At 45.3% G+C, this 18924-nt stretch overlaps 1 protein-coding gene across 1 annotated transcript in view; it reads right to left on the reverse strand.

Moving 5' to 3' along the window:
- LOC146823027 (uncharacterized) overlaps nt 1-16360 on the reverse strand; it is a 119147-nt gene extending 102787 nt beyond the window's left edge. The window contains exons 1-2 of the mRNA XM_085606353.1: nt 16066-16360; nt 12393-12610 (exon numbers count right to left, since the gene is read on the reverse strand). Coding sequence (XP_085462479.1) covers nt 12393-12610; nt 16066-16360 — 513 coding nt within the window. The remainder of the gene's footprint in view (nt 1-12392; nt 12611-16065) is intronic.
- Between the last annotated feature and the right edge of the window lie 2564 nt (nt 16361-18924).

An 18924-nucleotide genomic window follows, 5' to 3' on the forward strand; every position in this document is an offset into this window, starting at 1 on the left:
ATCCGATTAAATATAGATATGGAGAATAAAAGTGGGATAGTTCTAAATAAGTACAAAAACTTTGGAAAAATAAGCATTTTCAGGACGTTACTGCGACCATATAGTGATAAATGAAGATTGTCCAATTTCTCTAAGGTTTTGTTAGCAGAGGCAATTACAGTATCAGTGTTTATTTGAACAATTTTGTCGATATCAGCAGTTATTTTTATTCCAAGATAAATAGATTCCGCCTCGAAATGCATATCTTGTGGGCGTCCAAACTCTGAGTGAAGCAGTTGGGTCTTAGCAACGTTAAGCTTATATCCAGAGTACCTACCAAAATACTCCGAAGCTTGTATTAACTTGGGGAGGGCAGACTTAATATCTGAAGTGACAATAGCTATATCGTCTGCATATGCAAAAACCTTATAAGCTATGTCATGTATACAGACTGGTTTTATTCCAGCATTATCATCCAAGCTACTTAAGAATGGCTCGATATACAAGGCAAATAACAGAGGCGATGTAGGACATCCTTGCCTTGTCCCCCTAGTGATTATGATATTACCAGAGAGTTGGCCTGCTATACGAAGCGCTGCTTTTGGATTTTTATATAAAACCTGAATAGCCTTAATAAATTCCACCGGAAAGCCCTTCCAAACTAAAGTTGACCACAAAAATTTCCAACATACCCGGTCAAACGCTTTTTCAGCGTCCAATAAAGCCACTGCAACAGAAGAGCTTGTAGCCTGTGCCCAATCTAATAAGGAAATAATCCTATTAATATGATCTGTCGTATCACGCCGTGAAATAAATCCATGTTGTCTCTTAGATACCAGTAGAGGCATAAAATTATTTAATCTGTTTGCAATAATTTTGGAATAGATTTTGCTATCCGCGTTAAGAAGGGATATCCGTATCTAGCTTCCCTTTCTTCAAAAAAATTACTATAGTGGCCATTGACCAAGAAGCCGGAGAATTACCCAAAAAAGCTTGTTAACACACTAGCAATAATTCATTTTTTAGCATATTCCTAAAAGTACGATAGAACTCCAAAGGAATCTGATCCGGACCCATTGCTTTGCCCAAAGCTAAGGCTAATATTGCTCTTTCAACTTCCTCCCACGTTATTGGGGCCCTTAAACATACTGCCTGTACTTCGGTAAGTCCTACGGTTGGGACTCCCGACAAATAATCCTTCCCATCATAGTCTGAAATCTCAGTAGACGTGGGTTTATAAAGGGATTGATAGAAGTTTTGAAAAGCCCCCAGAACCCCTTCTCTCGTTTCTTGCAAAACCCCATTAACGTCTCTAATTTTTGTTATATCGTTATATGCAGCTTTTAGCCTTATTCTTTTAGTCAGAACTTTTCCAGTTTTTTCGCCAAATTCGTATGCCAGCTCCTTATATTGTTTATATTTTAAGGCTATTTTATCCGCCAGATTAGAATACACTCTAGCCCTATTTACAGCCAGTTCTTTTTGAGCACATTCTAAATCCTTACCCAACCTAATTGTCTCAGCCAATTTCTGTTCGGATAACATAACCATCCTAAAATCTTCTTTATATTTACTTAACAGTTGTTTACGTCGTGATAGGGAGAAGCTAAGAGTTTCCCCTCGGACTACTGCTTTAAAAGCGTCCCATATAGTTTGTATGGATGCTGTGCCTTTATTGATCAAAAAAAACTCCTGTAACACTTTGACCATAAATTGGCGATATTCCCTATCTTCGAGCAAACTCCGTTCAAAAGACCATGGATGTTGCCTATTCTCTATTTGTGCATCAATTAAAAATCCCAAAACTAAAGGATTATGATCAGATATAAGTTTAGGTAAAATCTCTAACTCAATTTTACCTCGATATTGTAGAGAGACAAAAAAATAATCTAATCTAACGAATTTTTTGTGCGGAGCAGAATAAAAAGTATATCCTAAATCATTCACATGAGTTGCATTCCAAGTATCAAACAGACCATGATCTATGATTAAATCCCTTAGCGCTGTAAATAAACGGGGCTTCCTACCCTTATATAATGAAGATGTCCTGATATTTAAATTGGCATCGAGATGGATATTCAAGTCTCCACATAACACTAAAGGCTGTGGCCATTGGGCTAACTCGAGGTTAAGAAAATGAATAAGTTCCGTATCATCCAGATTAGGTCCATAAAGATTGCATACTGTAAATCTACAATGTCCAACCTGACATAAACTGATCACCCAACGCCCCCATTTATCCTCTGCCGATTTGACACATACCCCCAGACCTCGTTTCATGAGGTTAGCAACTCCCCTCTTCACTCCTGTTTGTTTAGAACATGCGATCAGTTCTAATCCAAGTTTCCTCAAACAGTTCCTTTTAGCCCATGGTATGTGTGTTTCTTGTAAGCAGAGTAAATCAACATTTATAATCTGAATACATTTAGTAAAAACCTCTCTTTTTTTCACATCGTTTAGTCCGCAAATGTTAAGTGAACAAATTTTTATTTTCTTAGCCATGAAACCGAATTAAGAAACCGAGTTTGAATAATAAGACCAACATCTTCTCACAATACCTAACCGAAATAATTAAGATGATATATTGTTTATAGCTTTTTTTACCCTTAACATGAAAATTTAAGTTTCCCGACTCAAAGAATTCGTGTGTCCAGGCAGTTGATGATTTTTCACCCCCCGTGCACCCAACATTCAACACCCCACCACAACCCCGAAAGCCCAAACCTCCCCTCACCCCCCCACATCCCACCCATCCCACTCAAACCACCACATGAGGCATAGGGTGATTCCAAGTGATTTTACAGAGTTAGCCAGGGTGAGATTACCATTGAGAGTATCAATTGCTTTTAGCCATTCTACGATTTGAGGGTTTTCTTCTTTGTTGGAGATGAGGAGGATTTCAGTCTTATTAAAGCATGTTCCCTTCCTAAGCATAAATACGAAATTGCAGAACTGTTAGATAAGCAACAACTAGATCTCCTATTTATTACAGAAGCGGCCCTGATTATTGCATAGCCACCCCACCAGCTTTTCAGTGTACAGACACGATAGATTAAAGAAAAGAGGTGGTGGGCTGGCACTTATATACCATGACATTTTCTCAGTTAAAGGCGAGATGGTTCCTTCCACGGTATGCAAAGCATTTAGTTTTAATATAGCACTTTCAAAGCAACAATGATTTAAAGGCATGCTCCTCTATCATCCTCCTAGACCCAAGGGATAATTTAGGGCACATACTAGAGACCACTGCCTGTGAAAATAGTTTCACTATATTAGGGGATTTAAATTTTCACTTAGACATTATGGACGACAAGGACACAGTAACTCTCATGGACACTTTAGGATCTTCAGGGCTCTCACAAAAGATCAACTCTTCCACTCACTCAGCCGGTCACATATTAGACAGCTTTTTGGGTTAAGCATTCAGGACCTCCTGTATATAATTTATATAGGTATATATTCTTTGTGGGCTCTGGAGATCAGCCCTAGGACTTGTCTGCTTCTGCTTAGGGACTTTTTTTCTGTTCCACTGCCTCTTTTTAACTGTCTTGATAGAAAACAACCAGTAGAGGTCAGTAAAATATCAGAATTGCTTTCTGCTTGTTCAACTGCCTCTATTTAACTGTCTTGATAGAAAACGACCAGTAGAGGTTAGAACATATCAGAATTGCTTTCTGCTGAGGAACTTTCTTTCTTTAAATTATTCTGGCAATTGCCTTTATTTAACTTTCTTGATAGAAAACGACCAGCAGAGGTCAGTAAAATACCAGAATCACTTTAGCATTCTCTACATTTCAGTCCATAGAAATTTTCTTCCACGAGCACCTGTAGACAATAATTTTTTTTTTAAATCTTGTATTTTCAGTGATATGACCACCGAAGGCCAAGATTTTATATTAAAAACAGAGCTTTGGAGTATACCATTTCCCGAAGAAAGGCAATATTTTTCTCCATGTGTTCCCATACCTAGCATGCCACGCAGTTTGGTGCTTACTTTCCTTCCATGTTAAAGAACAGTAGATGTTTCTGAACCCAGGCTAATGCACTGCATAGCAAAATACATATAAAGTCCCAAAGGTGAGACTGACTGCATTGCAAATGCTTGTTTACTAATAATTAGCAGATCATTATAAAGGAGGTTCTTCCTCTGGTTTGGTCTGACCACCACGCCATATTATTTGATTTAAACTTACTGGAACGACCATCTCACACCAAACCATGGCTTTCTAAACAGTTTAGATCCTGGAAAAACATAGACAGCTCTCTCCTCACACTACATCTATCCAATTCACACCACTAGAGTTTTCTCCAGACACAGATCAAGCATCCCAGAGCTATACAGACTGGCTTCAAACCACTTTTTCTAAATCGGTCCCATACAAGAAGATATACAAAAATAGAAAAAATCCATCACCCCCATGATTTTCCGAAGCTCTGAGGCTCAAAAAACAGCAATGTAGGCGACAGGAAAGACGTTGGCGATTGTACTATGATCCCCAAGAGAAAATGCATTACAAGCAAGCTTTGTCCGACTACAAACAACTCCTTGTAACGTAAAAAAGTAACTATTTCACACAAGAAATAGAATCCGCTCAGGATTCCACTAAACAATTGTTTCAGGTGGTGTCCAAACTTGTGACATCACCAGAAAAATCACTCCAACACTGTGACTCAAGCTTTCTGTGATTCTCTAGCCCAGGACTTTCATGCAAAAGTAAATCAAATTTACTCTAAGTTCGAGGCTTTCCCTTCTACTGAGACTCTACCTGACTTAGATAAGGATAGGTCCAAGTTTTTTGCTTTTATGGAATTCTCTCCGGTCATCTCAGAACATTTAGCTGCCATGGTGAGCAAAGCCAAATCAGGCTCACTGATCCCTGCCCACAGTCTGTTCTGAAATTCATTCCGGACCTAATAGGTGCTAATATGGCAAATATTTTTAACACTATGTTTATCACAATGGAAGAAGGCTTCTATTCTTCTGCTGTTAAAGAAATGCAACTGATCCCAACAACTATCGACCCATCTCACGTCTTCCTCTGCCTGCTAAACTGGTTGAAAAAGTAATGAATAGTCAACTTACACAATACATTCAAGATAACCAGTTGCTGGAAACACAATTCGGGTTCAGAGCCGGTCATAGCACTGAGACAGCACTGATCAAAGCCAATGAAGAGACATAAGGGTCGCCCTAGACAGAGGAGGGGCAGCAGCTCTTATTCTCTTGGATTTATCAGCCGCTTTTGATACAGTTGATCACGAGCTGTTGATCAACCGTATCACCACTCTATGCATCAGGAATAGGGCTAAATCTCTGCTGACATAATTTCTGTCTGAGGGCATACAATCAGTAAGCTTGGGCAGCTGTGAATCAGCCACTTTCTCTCTCCCATGTGGGGTGCCACAGGACTCTTCCATCACCCCCACGCCGTTTAATATTTACGTCACTGAACTGGCACTTGTAGTCAAATCCTTTGGCCTGGTGCTTACCTCCAATGTGGATGATACCCAAATAGTTCTGTTCATTTATAAAAATGGGTCAGCCGTATAGGCAGCGTTCCATAATGGTATGCTACCAATTAGCTCATAGATGTCCAGGCACTGCTTAAAACTGAACTTAATGAAAACTGAGGTGACTGTGTTTGGCCAAAGCAACAAACCTGGGTGTCATATTAGATGGCAAACTGAACTATAAACCCCATGTCAATTCTCTGGTCTCTTCCTATTTTTACATATTCAGAATGATAAAATAACTGTTTCATTTTATTCCTGCGGAAACAAAAAGGACAATAATCACTGCTTTAGTCATATCTAAACTGGACTATTGCAATAGTCTATTGATCAACACGCAGGAAACTATTCTTAATAAGCTTCAAATGGTACAAAATGCAGCCGCAAGGATTCTCTATGGGACCCCCAAATATAAATCTGTATCTAAGGTCATAAGACAATTACATTGGCTGCCAATGAGAAGCTGAATAAAATTCAAAGCACTGTGTATTACCTATAAGGCAATACACAATACAGGCCCTGGGTTTCTGAAGCACTCGTTGCAGATTTACACACCTGGCAGACAGTTGCGTTCCTAAGGGGCAAAACTTTTAACCATTGCTAGAACTTACACAACCAAGTGGGGAGGTAGAAGTTTGGTGGTAGGAACTACCAAGCTGTGGAACAACTTCCATCCTCATATCAGATCCCTGCCCACTCATCTCTTTTAGAAGACAGCTAAAAACCTGGCTTTTCAATAAGTAGCCGTCTCTGACTCAAGATCAGACAGCGTCAAGACACCTTTCGGACTCGGGAACAGATAGCGCCAAGACACCTTTTGGGTATATGTACGCTTTACAAATTTAATTAACATAACATAAAAAATTTTGTTTGCGCTCTCTTTTCTGAATAAAAAGATTAAAACCTAAGAATTTTATTACCAATTAAATGACACTCAATCTACGCACCTTAGAAGAAAAAAAATCTGACTCACCCTCATTCAAAGCTTTCTGGAGGACTTATGCTTTTTATGTGTTTAGAATATACTTTTTTTAAACATGCTGGTTGTGTGATGTCCATAGCACCAGCAAGACTGTCGGCCTATACATGAGTCATCTTGAAAGGGGGAAGAATGGGTCAGCAGTAAAGGTGGGTGAGATCAGTGTTGCATCACACGCCACCTAAGATTATCTTATATGGTAAACATAATTTACAAGTGAAATAAAAAGATGAAGAAAAGTAGAAGCACACATATCTCTAGGTTTGCAGATATCCATTGTTTTGTAGTACACATAGTGAAACAAATGGAAAAAGGGATCAAACTGTAACTTGATACTAGGTAACACGGTAAATTTAAGGGAAGCGTCACTAGCCTGGCCAATATAGAGGCTGCCTAAGTGCTGAGCTTCGATACAGGCTCTATAGTCCACCAGAATCCTTGGCACAGGAACCCAGACAAAGGCCTCAGCAACTTCCCAGGACTGCGGGAGTGTGGGGGAACCGCATTGGGCGTTAGAGCGGTAAGGATTCAACCTGTAAGCAAGGAGGGTCAGCCAATGGAGCCGGTGGCCAGCGACGCCCCTGGATCTTGACCGCCAAGAAGTGCAGGACCTACAATGGGTAGAGGTGGCAGGCCCACGAGGGGTGGAGGCGTGTTAGACCTGCGTACCCTGGATGGAGCTGAGGCTGCAGGCGACTCACCTTAGCGAGAGAAGATGAGAGCCGGAGGGGTTGCGGTCGAGGTGTTACCCTGGCTAGTTGCAAAGGCTGGGTGGTACCCTCTGAGTGGAGGAGAAGGACCAGGTGGGGACTGCGGTTGCCCCGAGGACAGCGAGATCCCCCTGAAGGAGAGTGGGGCCCAGTACTGGAGCAGCGGGGCCAGCGGTAGGATTAGCCCAGCCGGAGCACCTGTGGGGGCTGACAGGATCCCTGCCAGGCCAAAGACCAAGGTGCCCTGGATATTGATGAGTGCCTCGAGCTCCTGCAGCCTGTGGTGGGGTGGAGAGGTCCCCCTCTAAGACGTGAGAGCAAGGTGGGGGCAAATGGTGCTTGGAGATTACCCCCAGGAGTTTGTCCATAGCGAAGAAGTAATGCCTATTTGGGGGCCCTGATGGCAGCCCTTGCAGGAGTGCTAAGTGACATGGGGCCCAATGCCACCCAGGCAGTCTGTGTGGGGGGCCCTCCTTTGGAGGTGGTCCAGAACTTGTGGGCTGCTCGTCCTGTGCTACGCATATGCCTTTTGAGGTGTTAGTGGCTGCAAGCCGGCCTGCATCAGTGTCTGCCCCCTCCCCTCATGGATACCTGTCAGCTAGATCCTCATTATCTTCAACGTGATGAGGTGCACTACATGACTGAAACTAGACCAACCATCTCTTACTCCTACAGAGGCGCACCTCAAACAATGGAATCCTCCAAACTGGACGTTATGCTCCGGGCATTGTAACCTCTCAGATCTCTCTTGAAGTAAAGATTGACTCGGTGGCAGTGGAATCGACTCTCTTGCGTGATGATCATCATAAGTTCTCAGACTGAGTCACTCAATCAGAGAAAACCCTGACCGTGCTCTCGCCTCAGATGACTGGCATTCAGGTTTGGGTAGCTGACCTCAGTAAGCGAGGCATGTTCCTGGATGACAAAGCGGAAGATGCAGAGAGCCGCTCCGAGCGGTGGACATGGCGGAGGGCAATGAGTGTCCTTGAGCAGACGAATTCCTGACACATCTGGCTCCGTGAATTGGTTTCGGAGCAGGAACAGGCCCCATATTTCTCAGTGGAGCTAGCCCATATGGTGCTCACTTGGCAGCTCCCACCGGGGGTGACACCCGGACCCATGGTGGCCAGGATTCTCCACTAAAAGGCGCTATCCTGCAGAGGGCTAGACAACCGGATTACATCATCAGTGACAACCATAGAATTCTCCACTTTCCGGACTACACCCTAGCAGTCCAGAGGAGGAGGAGTCTATCCTAGGAATCAAACAACAACTATGTGACCTGGGTCTGCAGTATGCTCTACTCTTTTCAGCTAAACTCAAAATCAAAGATGATCAAAAGACAAATATTTTCACAGACCTGGAAGATGCCTGGAGTTGGGAAGCTCGCGATTCATCTGCAGAGGCTGGAAGGTCCTGAGGACACCCCCATGGTCGCCTCAGATGTGCCGGCATCTGTACCAAGGGAGTCCGCCGCGGAGACGAGCATTGTTGACCGCACCATCAGCAACCCAGGTCCTCAACAGCTAGTTTTCCGCTCTGAACACAGGTGCAGTATTCCACAGCTCCCGCCCAGAGCGCTCTGGTCCCTCTGGAGGGGAGAGGTGGGATGATAACTCCCTCCCTTCCCCCTCGACCCCCGGGGTCTTAACCCCCTGCCTCACGCGACCCCACAGACTGCAGATGACATTATCTGACTCCTCTGTTTAAGGCTGACCCCACCGCCCCGGAACTGTTACTTGGGATTAGGGGCTGCCTACCTTGGAGCCCTGGCTGCCCTGAATGACCTGGCACACTGCCAGATCAATGATCCACTGGTGCCTGACAACTGATCCTCTGAATGAAGACCGGGTCATGGCACCTCCATTTTGCGTACCTTCTCACCATGTGCCCATAATATCCTTTCTCTCCATAAGCCCGGTCCAACTTTGAATTTACATTGCCACCTAGCACGGCCAGACCCCATGTATGGACGGTCACACTGAGATTTAGATGGCAACCTCAGGGACTGTTGTCCATAGTATTTTCTGTTGTTGATACCCTGTTGATGTCTTGTACACTGTTTTTTTGGTTACCAAAACACTCTCTGCACATGCACTGCCTTCCCAACTCTGATACCCTTTATCCCAGATGAGTCCACGGACTCCCACACCCCATGGGAATATATGGGGAGTTGACTGGCCATAATGCCCCAACCCTGCACTTTTCAGATCATCTCCTTGAATATTATAGGCATGCATACTCCCATCTGCTGTTACAAGATACTCTCCTATCTTAAACACAGGCTGGTTATCATAGCGTTCCAGCAAGAATCTCACATTACGCTCATGGAAGTTGAGCTTCTCCAGCATTGCTGGAGATATCAAGTTTATTCCACTAGCTACTCGCCGTATTCTAGAGACACCCTAATCTGGATACAAACGGGTATTCCCCTACAAGTCTCAGCCCAGAAGATAGACCCAGAGGGCCGCTATGTTCTACTACAGGCTAAACTAGATGGCACCATCCTACTATATTTATGCTCCAGATTTTGACCAGATGACCTTTTCCCACCCCCTGTCGAACTAATTGTTGCATTGGGCTCACCTGCCGTGGGTTATAGGTGGGGATTTCAATTGCGTCTACACCCCTCTTTCGAAAGATCTCACTCCCCACTTCTGACAGCTTCTAGGATAGCTAAAGCCCGTAGGCTTTCTTCCCAACTTCACCAGTGGTCCCTTCAGGACACCTGGCAACCTTTATGTATGCTTAGATCACATAGCATGCTCCACCTCAATCTGCTCCTTGGTCTCCTCCCCTATCTGGGCAGGGAGCTATCAGACCATAACCCTTTATTGAGGGGCTTCCACTGGGGGAAGCCTCCCTCCACAATTCCCATGTGAAAACTACAGCCACTGCCCTGGGGGACCCCACCTTTTCTGCAATGATATCAGTCCAGACTGCAGATTATTTCGAGCATAATGTAAGGTCTACCTGTTCCCCGACCACAGAGTCACCTTGAAGGTGGCTCTTAGAGGAGTTTGTATCCGCACTATATGCGGTGAATGGCGTAGCCTCTCGGGTGTTCTGTTTCAAGCGGAACAGGACTATTTGGCTGTGGAGAGACAAACAGTGGATGACCCAGAGCGGCCAGCCTACTGAACACCGCTTTGGGAGTGGGAGGCTCACCTATTGGAGCGTCTCCATTGTCTGGGCTACCAGGCATACATTGCTGGACAGCATTCACAGGGTGACCAACCAGGCCGACTTCTGGCCTGCTAATTCAGAATGAATCACATCAGCCCTCTATACTACATCTCCGTCGGGAAGTTGGCGCCGACCCTTACTCCCAAGAAACCATCTACGAGACCTTTGTTTATTCCACACCTCCCTTCATTCCACATAGTAAGGATTCTGGATGCGGTCCTTCTCCCAACCCTCTCTGCTCTCAAGAGTCTTGAGACAGATGCATCCCAGTGGCAGATATTAGGGAGGTAATTATGGGGGAGCCAGGGACCGATGGGTTTCCAACAGATTTCTACAATAGATATGCAACCACTTTGGCCCCGCGCCTGGTAAAATTGTTTGACACCATACTGGAGTCGGATCATCTCCCACGGACCATGAGTGAGGCACTACTGCTCTCCCTGCTGAAACCAGGGAAATATCCCCTAAGCCCGTCCTCATACCGTCCGATAGCTATTTTAAATAGGGACTATAAAATCTTCACCAAGATTCTGGCCTTTAGAATACAAAGTGTCCTTCCACAACTGATTCATTCAGGCCAATGCGGATTAGTTCTGGGCCGTAATACAGCATATTCTGGAGGGGGAGCAGCCCAACTGGCCACATGCGGCTGCCCTGGTTCTTGACTTGGAGAAGGCTTTCAACTCGCTAAGCTGGGAGTATATCTTTACGATGCTTTGTTGCTTTTTTCAAAGCCTGTTCCTTTAAACGTATTAGGTTACTTTACGAAGCACCCACGGCAGTGGCAGCTCCTCCGCAAAGGCGGAGGAACGTTGCCCCACTAATTTTTTGCAGTGTAAGGAAAAATAAAAATGATAATAACTCAATGTTATTAGTATCTTTATTAGGCTCTCGTCACCCCTTTCGTATTACTCGAGATTATTTTGCTATCGTGGTGCATCCGCCCTCCTCACACTGGACGGCTCTATCATTTACTTCACACGGCTACCTACACCTCTTCATTGGTCACACGGATGTGTCCAAGACTCGCATCCCGTTTGATGAATCCTCATAAGGTTCTTTGTCACTCAGGGGCCATACCGCTCGCCCTACATCCTCACCCACAGGGGTTCACCACAGGGATGTCCCCCGTCTACAGGCAATTCTACGGTACCACAGGGACTTATTAACCCCCTTGTGGACAACCTAGCCGGGTTGGAATTATCACCGTCCTCACGATTTCTCCGCATCACCCCGCAGTTCCTTACAGCCCTGAAGAAGTCACGGGATAACTCCCTTGTGTGACGAAACACATGTTGGCTGGTTGTTTTTCGTTGTTGGATCATTAAAAACATTTAATCATCACACTGGTGTGGACCGCAGATACTGTCAGAATACGAGACTCTTTACACCAGAAATGTATCCTAATTACGTGTGCCCGGGACAGTGTCTCTCATTATTGTTGTGGGTTGCTTGACTCACATATTTATGGGGGTTACAGGGTATTTCCCCCTACCTGGCAGCACCGTGCATACACAGATCATAGTAAACACAACGCAAACTAGCCTGAGCGCCAATCTTCCAGTCATTACTAAAAACCCTACACCGATAGACTGAAAAAAAGTAGACCACACTATCAGCTCTAAACAGGATGGACAGTCTGAAGTACTTACACTAATGGCTCAAAGTACGCCAGCGGGCACCAACGGTAGAAACATGATGGTGTGCCCAACCCTTTTTAAAAATGTAATTTGCATTTTCCTAAGAAGTTACCAAAACACCAATACAAATGAAACATTGCAGAAATAATAGATACAAAGACTGATTCCAAACCACAATGCTGATGAGATGTCCCGCAGAACTATCAGGTCCACCCAACCCTAACCAAAGCGGATGTTCAGTTTGGGGGACAGGGTACATAGCTGTATTTCTGGCAGAGTACCTTGCCTGCAAAACCCTAAATTGGGTCATAAATAAATTACACAACAACAACTTCTTTCCATGCACCAAATTGTCTCTATTATTACACTTAGTAAGGAATAGGTTACCTGTGAAATATCAGAGGCTAAAGCACTGCTTTCATATTCGAGGAAAGAATCTGCAATAGGCAGATCCAGAGAGCAGCTAGCAAAAGAGCTGAGTTCTTCATCAGCAGTGATCACCAAAGGATCTTGAGTGCACGCATTCTCATCTGATTTACTGATTTCAGCAAAAGGTGCCAACCCTTGACTTTCTTCTTCTTTAGATCCAGAGGGTTGGAACATTCCTAAAAAATAATGGTGTTTTTCTTTAAACTACAGCAAACATGCAAGCAAACTGCACTAGTTCTTAATCTCACTCACTTTCTCATTTGTACTTTGGCTCATAAAAACCATAGGTTTAGCATAGAAAAAAGAAAATACTGTGCATTTATATTTATTAAGAAGGTCCTGGGAGAATGCCAGTACCTGGAGTCTTGGAAATGTGTGCAGATTTAGACCACCTATAATGACAGAACGCTGCTGCAAGGGTCTAAGGGTAACAGCTGAAATTATTATAGGTGGAGTTGCATGCAGTCCAAAATATGTGCCAGTAAAAGTCAAAGGAAGGAAATACAACATTTGCCAAGAGGCCTTCTACTACCTATGAATGTTACATAAAATGGCATGCCAAGTTAGGCATTTGATATACAGGGGTACATTGATTTTCCATTTATACTTAAATTAGCTTTTATTGTTGCATAAGAAAAACAAAGCGAAGACACTTTATAAAGCTGTGACATCTGAAAGGTTCAGCTTCACCATGACGAGTACATTTTTTTAGAATAAACTCCCTGTAGCCCACCCTCCCCCGGGTGCTCATCAAGCCTTAACTATTAGAGAGATCATGTATTAGCGGGGTTTGTAGACGGATTGTTGGAGTAGCTCATTCTGCAGGACTAGTCAGTCGGAGCAACTTCAGATATCTGGGACAGGTCAACTCCGTAGACTCCTGTGAGAGTAGCGTGATAAATGGTTGCCAGATATCCCGGTATGAATGCCCTTGCTGTGTAAGTGTTAAAGAGAGTCTCTCCATCTCCTGAACATACAAAACACGCTGTAGCCAATTCTGCCGGGATGGCACCTTATCTGTTCCTCAATAAGCTAGGATGGACTGGTGTGCCGCTCCCAGTGCCAGAACTATATGTCTGCCCCTTTGGGATTTAAGTGGGTATGTGAGAGGGTTGGGAAGTCCCAAAATGATCTATGAGGAGAATCTAGGCAGCTGGGTATTAAAGTGAGTAACAATGTCAGGCAGGATCTCATTCCAAAACTGTGTTAGTCTAGGGCATTCCCATAGGTTAGGTACCAAAGTTCCAGGGGAGTCACAATGCCTCCACACCTATCACTACATGCTGGATTCCCTCTATGCAAGCGAGCCGGGGTAAGGTACCAGTAAGTGGCAATTTTCGTTGCAGTCTCTATGCTGGAGGTGTTAGATGCTGTATGTCAGGCACGGTAATAAACATCCTGCCACGCTTTAGGGGACAATTTTCTGCCATCTTCTGATTCCCACTGGACCTGCGCAGGGGATTTTGACCTAGACTCCTCATGTAGCAGTATCCCATATAATTCGGAAATGAGGCACCTGTCTAAGTCCTTGCTGAGAAGCTAACACTCGAATTTTGTCCGTTGCCATTGTACGGCCTCCGTAATTGCTGGCTGCATTAGGCAATGTCTGATTTGTGTATTTCGAAAGCATTCCCTTTCCGGGATAGCAAAGTCAGCATGCAGGGAGACAAATGGGATGGGGCCTTCTGCATCGAAAAAGTGGCCTATGGCCCGGCAGCCCACCTGTTGCCAAACTTGGAACAGTGTGCTAATCAGACCTGAGGTAAAGTCGCTATTTCCCACAACTGGAGTTATGGGGGAGGGAAACAATGTAGGGCCTCGCCGGGTCTCCAGACTATCCCAAACCCTCAGGGTGGGCGTGGTGATGAAGGATAAGTAGAAATTCACGGGGCGGTGGGTGCAGGCAGGAAACGGAACGTTCCGATGAGCCATTCCTGCTCTCTCCATAATCAACCACACCTTCTCCGACTCAGTGCGATACCACTCTACCAAATATCAAAGCTGTGTCACCTGAAAATAATGGATTAAGCATACAACTGCCAGGACCACCTCGATCAGGGGGCACCAACTGCGATTGGATTTTTGATCCAGGTAAGTTTACCAGCCCTCATGAAGCACTGTAGTGTACCTTGGAGAGTCTGAAACATTCTGGATGGGGGCTGTAGGGGGATTGTTTGGAAGGTGTAGAGAATCTTGGGTGGAATCGTCATTTTAAGGGCGGCAACCCGCCCGAGCCAGGCAAGGGCGTAAAGCTGCCAATGTGCCAAATCAGCCTTCACCCTCCAAGTAAAATCTTGATAGCTAAGGATCGTGATCCTGGCGTCAGTCTGAGCCAGCTGGATACCCAGGTAAAGGATAGATCCTGCAGCCCATTGGATCGAGTGATTCTGGGTCAAGTAGTCCTCTACGTTGTGTGAGACTATGAGGTGTAGGGCTAGTGATTTAGCAAGGTTCATATGGAATCCCAACTCCGCTCCAAAGTGTCTCAACTCAGTTAAGAAGCTAGGCAGGGCCTCTCGAGGGTTGTCTAGGTAAATAATAATGTAATCTGCGTATAATGTCATTCCTCACCCCCAAAGCTTACCCCTGTGAAGTTCGGGTTATCCCTGACCCTCTGGGCAAATGGCCTCATATAGAGCGCAAATAGTAGGGGAGACAAGAGCACCCCTGCTGCGTGAAACTGGGCTGAGCTTCTCCTATTGACTCTGACAGAGGGCTTCGGTTCCCCATAATGGCTAAGAGTCCAGGCGCAGAACCGTTCCCCTATGCCAAAGTAAGCCAACATGTCGGCTAAGTAGGGCCAGTGAACGCAGTCAAATGCCTTTTCAGCATCAATGGAAAATAGCATGACTTCTCTCAGGGAACAATTGCTTTCACTATGAGATGTAAAATCTGTTTGGTGTTGTCTGCGTAATGTCTGTTGGGTATAAAACCCGTTTGATTAGGGCCCACCAGTCCGGGCATTAAGGGTGCGAGGTGGGCTGCTAATATGCCCGTAAATAATTTCACCTAAACATTTACGAGGGAAATGGGTCAATAGGACACACTGTGCTACTTGTCTTTGCCTGGTTTCACGAGGACCACAATGGAAGCTTCAGTCATTGAGGGAGGAAGCGAGGCTGAAATTATGATGGAGTTAAATACTCTACTAAGGAGCAGAGCTTTGGACGAACAAAAGACCTTGTAAAAGGCCACCAGGAATCTGTCCGGACCAGGTTATTTAAGGGGTTTCTACCCTGTGATCACTGATATGACCTCCTCTTTCTTATTGGACCAACGAGTCCCGCTGCCTGCTCTTCTGTCAAATGAGTCACTTTGGATTTGGATAATTATCTATGTTAGGGGTGGGAAGAGCCTGTGCGGAGTAAAGGTCTTTGTAGTATTGCCCGAACAGTGCCACCACAGGCCCGTCCCCCTCAAGAAGAGCTCCCGCTTCTGTCAGTAAGGAGTTCACCATGGTAGATTGACGTTGGGCCCTGAGTTTATTCTCCAATAATCTTCTACATTTGCTCCTCCCTACATAAAATGAGTGTCTAAGGTAGACATTGGAGTTTTCTGCGCTATCTAGATCCAGCCTTGCTAGTTGTTTCTGGGTGGACTAGTTCCCTAACCTGCTGCAGTAATTGTGTACGTTTGCACCTCCTTATTTTGGTGTTAGCAGATGAGATGGTGATAAATTTCCCCTGTATGACCGCCTTCAGCACGTCCCAGAAAATCGAGATAGGGTTATCAGGGGTGTCATTAATTCTCAAATAATCCCCAATCGTCCTCTCTATTTGCTGGATCACCCCGGGTCTTCGCAGGAGGGTCTCCCGCAGCCGCCAGGTGCGGGTAGTAGTGTCGCTGTGTAGAAGTATAAGGTCTAGCAAAAGGGCAGAGTGATCAGACAGTGAGCACGGTTCTTTTTCCACCAAGTTGACTGCCATCTGCACATCTCTAGAACCCAGGAAGTGGTCCAATCGGGCATATTATTTATGTGCGTGCGAATGTAAGTTGTAGTCTTGCATTAGTGGATGGATATCCCGCCATAGATCCCTCAATCCCATGTCCTGGAGCCAGAGGGTACCATCTGCTGTATTAGCTCCAGCCGCCCCTGCCTCTGGGTGGAGCAGTCCAACTCAGTATGTAAAACTAGGTTAAGGTCCCCCCTGAGCACACCCCACCGGTCCTGTGTTGTCATAGTGTCCGCTACTGCCTAGCGCAAAAACTGTTCCTGTCCCTCATTGGGTGCTTATAGGGATCCTATTATTAATGTAGGTGAACCAAAATGGATGCGATAAATCAAAAGATGGCCCCTATTTTCTGCTACTTTGGACCCCACTTTCCCTCGAAAAGAACGTGACAATAAAATTGCCACTCCTGCTGCCCTACGTACCAAGGAGGAGAAATATTGTTGGGGAAAGATTCTGGACATGAGTCTATGCCAATCACTTGCTAGTAGGTGAGTCTCTTGTAATAGGAAAATAAAAGCAGGTGTATGTTCTAGATAGGAGGGGATAGCGCATCAGTTAACGGGATTATTGAGGTCTTTAACGTTGAGAGTCACAACCCTCAAATGTTTTTGTGGAGATGCCATACTGTAATTCTCTCACGCGAGAAACCTGCATCTCAGCTCCAGAAGGAGCCCCTTCCTGCCTAGCACTAGGAAGGACCCGTCCACTCCGCATGTAGAAAACGTAAAATGACTAAGACCTAGTGATGAGCACCCCAGAACAAATACCTCAACAAAAATGGAAACATCCAGTGTCCCTGGAACAAGGAGGGGACCGAAGTATCCAACCTCAGTCCAGTGGTGAAAAGACAGAAGGGGACTGTGGCCATTACTTTTCAGCCCAATGCAGTCCTCCCCCTCCCCATGCCGCCCGACCCCCAAACAGCGCCCCACAGGATCAAGCTGCAATATGCTCAGACGGGGTCTCTTGAAACAGAATACTCTGTAAGCTTTTCCAGCAGAGCATTTCTCTCTGAGGCGATCATGGGGGAATCCGGCCTTGCCCTCCCAGGCCTGACAGAGGCTTGTCTCCATCTCAGGCGCCTGTCAGCTCTGCGCCCCACAGACGCCGACCCTGGCTTGACTCCTCCTGAGTCTCAATCTGCAACAGCTGACAAGAACCTGTGAGGGAGCAAAATTGATTAAGCTATGCATGCCATCAAAAGATGATTTGAAAGGGGTGTCCCCAGGAGTATGGAACATTTTTGTCCCTGAGGAATGCTGTAACAGGGCAAAACTCCTGTGTCATCTGGAGTGTGGTGGCTGAGAGATCCTGGAACAAATGTAATGTTTGACAACAAAACTGTCCCGGCAGAGATTCTCGGGCTTTGCGGAGAATCCATTCCTTTAAGGGGAAGTCATGAATGCAAGTCAAGATATCTGTAGGCAGTGTCTCTCTAGGCCTCGGGCGGACCACCCTGTGGGTTCTGTCCAGGCAAATCTCTGAGGCTTGTGTGTCCCTAAGGATCTGAGCGAATAAAGCAGACATGTAAGCTTTGATATCTTCTCCTTCCGCTGCCTGTGAAACCCCCTTATTCGTATGTTGTTCCGTCGGGATCTATTTTCCAAATCCCCCGTGTGGGCCTGTAGGTCTAACTGTTGATCTGAGAGACTCCTGTTGCAATTGCTCTATTTCTTCATCCCTGGTAGTCTTATGGTTTTCTAACACATCCATTCTATCTCCACTGTCCGTCACCTCATTTCGAACTGCTTGCAGCTCAAGCGCTAGGTCTTTCTTTACCGCCAGGAGGTCATCTTTCAGTGAGGCAAACAGGGTCTCCAAGTATGGGCGCATGACTGGGGCATCTAGATTCTCTTTAACTGGCGAGGCCACCCCTCTAGATGCCATCTGGCAGTCCCCCATATGGGGACCCGCAGTCTTCGCAAATATGCTCTTGAGGGTGCCCCCTTCTTATTGCGTGTGGACGTCATCTAGCTGTTCAGGTCAGGGTCAATATTCAGATGTCAGGTGTCCACAGGGCAAGCCCCCCTGGGTCTTTTTTCCTACATCCACTACTCCAGCCTCAATCAGCCATGGTCTAGCTCACTAGGGAGTGGGCTCTTTCCTGTCTGTAGGCAGCAAAGCCCAGAACTCTTCTATTATATAATAATACTTCTTCTTAGCAAGGAGAGGGAGATTAGGCACTATAGTCTTTTCTCCATTGTCTTTCTATGATGACATCTCCCTTCATGACATATGGTCTAGCTGCTATGTTGACTGTATTTGTACTATGCATTTTTCTGCTTGTTGTGGCACGTATACTGCATACTAGGGCATGTTAGTTAAAATAAATATTTTCAACTGTTTCGTGTCTCTGCAAGATCTCATTGTGGACAAGTACAAGAGAGTGAGCTAAAGGGTATGTCTTGTTACCGCGATTCCTGACAGATCTGGGAGTGTTGTGTTCTGGGGTATTTGATTCATTTGTTTCTCTGTGAGTGAGTAGGAGAGCAAGTAAAACAGTATTTCTAGTCGGTCCTGGGTTTGTTGGTACTAGG

The sequence above is a fragment of the Triturus cristatus genome, chromosome 5_2 (genome assembly GCF_964204655.1).
Source record: "Triturus cristatus chromosome 5_2, aTriCri1.1, whole genome shotgun sequence".
In the NCBI taxonomy this organism is placed as follows: Eukaryota; Metazoa; Chordata; class Amphibia; order Caudata; family Salamandridae; genus Triturus; species Triturus cristatus.